Source organism: Leptosomus discolor, chromosome 2 (genome assembly GCF_034619465.1).
Source record: "Leptosomus discolor isolate bLepDis1 chromosome 2, bLepDis1.hap2, whole genome shotgun sequence".
Classification (NCBI taxonomy): Eukaryota; Metazoa; Chordata; class Aves; order Leptosomiformes; family Leptosomidae; genus Leptosomus; species Leptosomus discolor.
In genome coordinates this window covers 35,677,951-35,683,087 of record NC_141392.1, presented here as the reverse complement: position 1 = coordinate 35,683,087, position 5,137 = coordinate 35,677,951, and the positions used below count along the sequence as shown (strand labels likewise).

General features: G+C 38.7%; 1 protein-coding gene across 1 annotated transcript; it reads left to right on the top strand.

Annotated features, from left to right (window-relative positions):
* The first annotated feature begins 228 nt into the window (after positions 1 to 228).
* On the top strand, positions 229 to 1,909 carry B3GNT2 (UDP-GlcNAc:betaGal beta-1,3-N-acetylglucosaminyltransferase 2). Its single transcript, XM_009954016.2, has one exon. The coding sequence runs from the start codon at positions 229 to 231 to the stop codon at positions 1,420 to 1,422; it is 1,194 nt and encodes a 397-aa protein (XP_009952318.1). The 3' UTR covers positions 1,423 to 1,909.
* The last annotated feature ends 3,228 nt before the right edge of the window (positions 1,910 to 5,137 follow it).

The following is a 5,137-nucleotide window of genomic DNA, read 5'->3' as shown; positions in this document are numbered from 1 at the left end:
TAACCAGCTTCTTGTTTGCTGATGAAACCCCGAACCCCTACGAGCTATAGGTGTGCATGTATTAGAAGTAGATTAGTTTTGACTTTTTTGGGGGTGTAGGTAAGATCTGATTTTTAGAGCTTGCACATTCTTCGTCTGAAAGTAGTCTGTATTTTTATGAGATCAGGAACTTGACAGGAAGAGGGCTAAAAATCTGTCTTTTTTTTTTTCTCTTTCCAGATATGAGAAATGAGTGTTGGACGCAGAAGATTAAAGCTGCTGGGAATTCTGATGATGGTAAACATTTTTATTTATGTGATTGTGGAAGTCTCAAAAAGTGGCAGCCAAGAGAAGAATGCAAAAGGCCGTGTTATTATACCGCACAGCAAATTCTGGAGAAAATACACTCCTCACAAAGCTTATTGGAACAAACAGCAACAGAAGCTTGAACTTCTGTACAATCCTATTCTGACCTTGCTTTCCAATATGACTGTGGAAGAGAACTTAGCTTCTAACTCAAGCATTCTCAGTTCCTGTGAACCAGACCCGTGGGTGTCTTCAGAGGTTAGTGACTTTGCAAACTTGCCAGACAGATTCAAAGACTTCCTACTTTATTTGAGATGTAGAAATTACTCGTTATTAATGGATCAGCCAAACAAGTGCAAACACAAACCTTTTCTGCTGCTGGCTATTAAGTCACTTACACCCCATTTTGATAGAAGGCAAGCAATTAGGGAATCCTGGGGCAAGGAAATAAAATCGGGGGATGTGACAGTCAAAAGGGTTTTCTTACTTGGACAGACCCCACCAGAGGATAATTTTCCTGACCTTTCAGACATGATAAAATTTGAGAGTGAAACCCACCAAGACATTCTCCTCTGGAACTACAGAGACACTTTCTTCAATTTAACTCTGAAAGAGGTGCTGTTTCTGAAGTGGGTGAGCAGCAGTTGTGCAGATGTCCAGTTTATTTTTAAGGGTGATGATGATGTTTTTGTGAATACCCATCAGATCCTGGATTACTTGAAGAGCTTATCAAAGGACAAAGCCAAAGACTTATTTATAGGTGATGTGATCAAAGATGCTGGACCTCATAGAGAAAAAAAATTAAAGTACTACATCCCAGAAAGTGTTTATGAAGGTTCATATCCTCCGTATGCAGGAGGCGGTGGGTTTCTGTACTCTGGTGATCTGGCATTAAGACTGAATAATGCGTCTGACCAGGTACTCCTTTACCCTATTGATGATGTTTATACTGGAATGTGCCTTCAGAAGCTTGGGCTTGCTCCGGAAAAACACAAAGGCTTCAAAACGTTTGATATTGAAGAGAAATACAGAAATAACATATGTTCCTACACAAACTTGATGTTAGTACATAGTAGAAAACCTCAAGAAATGATTAAGATTTGGACACGCTTGCAAGATCCACACTTAAATTGTTAAACTAGTGTGCCTAGCCATCTTAAGTCCGAGTAACTTTCCGAGTTTGGCTCTAACTTTCTTGGTGGACCATTGGAGCTCTGTTTAATAGTTTAATTCTCTCTGGAAACTTTTTTCCTGTACTTTTGAAAATGAGAATAATACTAAAATTGGAGGGGATGGCTTGAAGACTTGGTCCTGACTTTTCCACTGTCCTGGTGGTCATTATGTTTCAATATTTGTCTTAAATTAATTTTAAGAAGGACTTTAAGGATGTAAGTAGCTGATAGTGACTGGTTGGCTGTATTGGAAACGGGTTACCTACTACAGTGCATCTTTCATTAATTGTGATGGTGGAAGAACATTTTTCCTTGAGTAGTGTTTGTGTGTGGGTGTGTGGAAACCACTGTAAATTGAAAATTCACAAATTGGAGGAATGTAGTTTTACTTTAAGTGTGAAACACTCTTACGAGACTTTTAACTATTGAATTTTTTAATTTATAGTTTTCAGTCTTTTTGCACCCCAGAACAGTATTTTCTCTTTTACTTACGATCTTTTGTGCCTGTCTCTGAATAATTTACCCTTTTGTTAGATTATGCTTTTTTTTTTTCAAAAAAAAAAAGCATGATACTATTTGAAACACACCATAAAAGAGCTGAATATATAAGGAAAAGGAAGAAGAGATTTTGTTTGGGGCTGGGCTGTAGGTACAGTTAGGTCTGCCCCAAGCTTATGTGAGGTAAAGCTGACTCGTTGCTCATGTTACTTATGTGAAAAGCTACTCTGGTTAGTCCTTGTTTCTGTTCTGGCACTAAATGTGATCAGGTAGCTTGACTTGATGCAAATAACTGAAATTGCACGTTGCTTATGAGAGCATGGTTTGGATCTCTTACAAAGTGGTAGCAAGTCTAGAATTGTGCAGATCCTAAGAGTTTCAGATTTTGAAACAAACTTTGAAGTTGCATGATGTCTCATGTAGAATTAAACGTGTTCTCAAAACTCAGATCTTCTTCTATATTTCCACATCTTGCTTCTAAGAGTTATTCTAAATAGTGGTTGCTTCCTTTGTATATGTAGAAGTGCCTGTCTATTTATTGTTCAGATTGAAGACCAAAACATTTTCTTAAATATATTTTGTGTAACATTTTATTTGTATAGTGTTGTCACTCAGACATTTAAATAGAGCATGATATTTTAAATGTGAGATGTGTAACATGTTAAATAAAGCTAATTGTTATTTTTGAATTTGAAAAATAAAATGTGATTTAAATATTTCTTGTAATACTTCATTTGCGACAAAGTTGACTTGCAGAGCAGTTGCATTCTACTGCATGGCATTCACTAGCAATGCATTTCAGAAGTTCAGAAGCAAAAGGCTTTGTTTGGCTATGTTCTCTAATGCTTATGTGGCCAACTATCAAGAAAATGTTGTTGCAATTGTGCGTGGATTTGTTAGATGCTGTAATAGATGGACAAGTCTGGTAGAAGGAAGGGAACATGAAGTGCCCTAGGAAGACTAGTACGTACAGAAATAATTGCCTGCACAATAACACTGCTTGTGTAGTGGAAAGGAGTCAAGGTATGGATTGAATGACTGACACTTTAGTGTTGTTTGAAATATCTTGGCAGCTACAACTCTTTTGGCTTCTTCACCTGCTTGCTTGTTCCTTCGTTCACCTTGAAGACGAAATGTGGTGGGTTTTTTGTTTGGGGAGAGGTGAGATGGTGTGGTCTTCCACCTTTGCATTCTGTGGATATTCACGTTGACCCCAGAGATAGATGAAGACAGACTGTGCTCTGGTATTGTGCCAGGAGGTTTGGCCCCTGAGCCTTGTCATTCCTCATGAGAGATTACACCTTTCCGAAAGAGCTGCAGGTTTTGCTGTTCATATGTTGCTTCTTACTCTGTTCTTCCTAGCCATGCTAAGCAGCCTGTTTCTTTCTAAATGTTAGTGGGTTTTTTATCTTTAATTTGGACCAAGTGAAATAAAAGAACTTGTTACTGATGATAAGGAATGCCAGTAGAGATGTGATGAGGTGATGATGAGGAATGCAAGTAGAGGTGTGGTGTTAAGGATGTTCATGGACTAAAGAGAGAGGAAAAGGAGGGTACTGTGGGTAAACAAGAGTCTTGTGGGGGACAGAGGCAAGTGAGCACTAAACATGGTGATCAGTACCAGGGAAGGACCAAATAGAAACAAGAACAGGTTGCAGAAACAAAGGGACAGGAAGAGAGCCCAAGAATTAATTCCTATGAGTAAGATAGGGTGGAGTGCACATGTGATATTAACCTGTTAGTGAAATGGGTGCTATTGGTGGAGTGCCAGCTTTAATTATTTGCTTTATACTCGTCCTGTAACCATGAGATTAAAACAGGCCTCTTGTATAGGACACAACTGAGAATAAGGAAAAACAAGCCGAGTGGTACTTGCCAAGGAAAAATGCTGTGAGAAAGCATCTACTCACCTTCTGAAGTGACTAGAGAAGAGAAAGAGGGGAGAGAAAAAGAGTGTGCGGGTGGCCCCAGTGGGCTAAGTAGGCAGCAGGTACTAGAACAGCAATTGGGTGGACTAGTTTTGTTTACTGTGAGTGTGGAGAAGCACTGGTGACTGTACTGTCTGACTGGGTCGGCGGTCCACTCCCATGGAGAAAGAATTGTTTTGACAAAGAACTGGGAGTGTGTGGAGAAATAAGAAAAGGGGTGAGGAAACAGAATGCAACTGAAAGAAACAACACATGGTGGGAACGGGAATTTGGGACAGTTGGGAAAAAGAAGATCAAAAGTCTTTAAAAAGCGCGTACAGTATTATGTTGTAAGTGGGTTGATTTGGTTGTGTTTGGTTTGGGGTTTTTTTGGTGCTGGTTTCTGGTTTTTGGAGCATTGCTTGGGTACTAGGTATTTTAAATAAAAAGTGAAAGTAACATAATTAAATCAGGATTTTTTTTTAATATGAAGTAAATTTAGAGTTGAAGAAACAATGAGCAAAAGCTGGTCACCACTACAAAATAAATACTATATATATGAATGACTTGTTTGGAATTAGTGAAAAGTGATCTGAGAAATGTAGGGAGCTAAAGATGGATTCTTCTTTTTTCTTAAGTTTAAGGGCAAGGAAAGAATCTACTAAAATGAAAGCATGGGAAAACTTGACTACAATGAGAATAATGGGAATAATGGGATTTGAAAGAGGTGGTGTTTAGATGAGACAGTTGCATGTGGATGCAGTCTTTATTTCTTTTCCTTCCCTGAATACAGGAGGGAAAATGAAGTGCTGCTGTGGTTGAATGACATCACATCAGGGTAAGCCATTAGAATCCATTAGCTTCTTTGTATAAAGGCTCAGGCCTTTGCTTCTGAATCCAGTTGGGAGGAGGAAATACAGGGTTTTGGATAAGGAAGGTAAATGAGCTGTAATCAATGCACAAATTACAATGTTTATCTTCTAGAGGATGGAGTCCCTTTTTTTCTAAATAATTTTTTTCTGCCGGTTGGCTCCTTGGACTGAGTGCACTTACAGTTGGATCCCTTCACCCCTGCTCAACATTTTTATTTTGTTATGTAGGCTTGAGTGAAATGTGGCACTTGACAGGACTGGTGGTAAGAGAATCCCTGATAATCCTTTCTGCTTTTTGGTGCTGGAAGAACTGAAAGCCAAACTTCAAAACGAGTTTTGGCTGGAGAATACAAGAGAGGTGCAGACTCGAACTTAGTAAAACTTTTGCATTAGATATGCAATT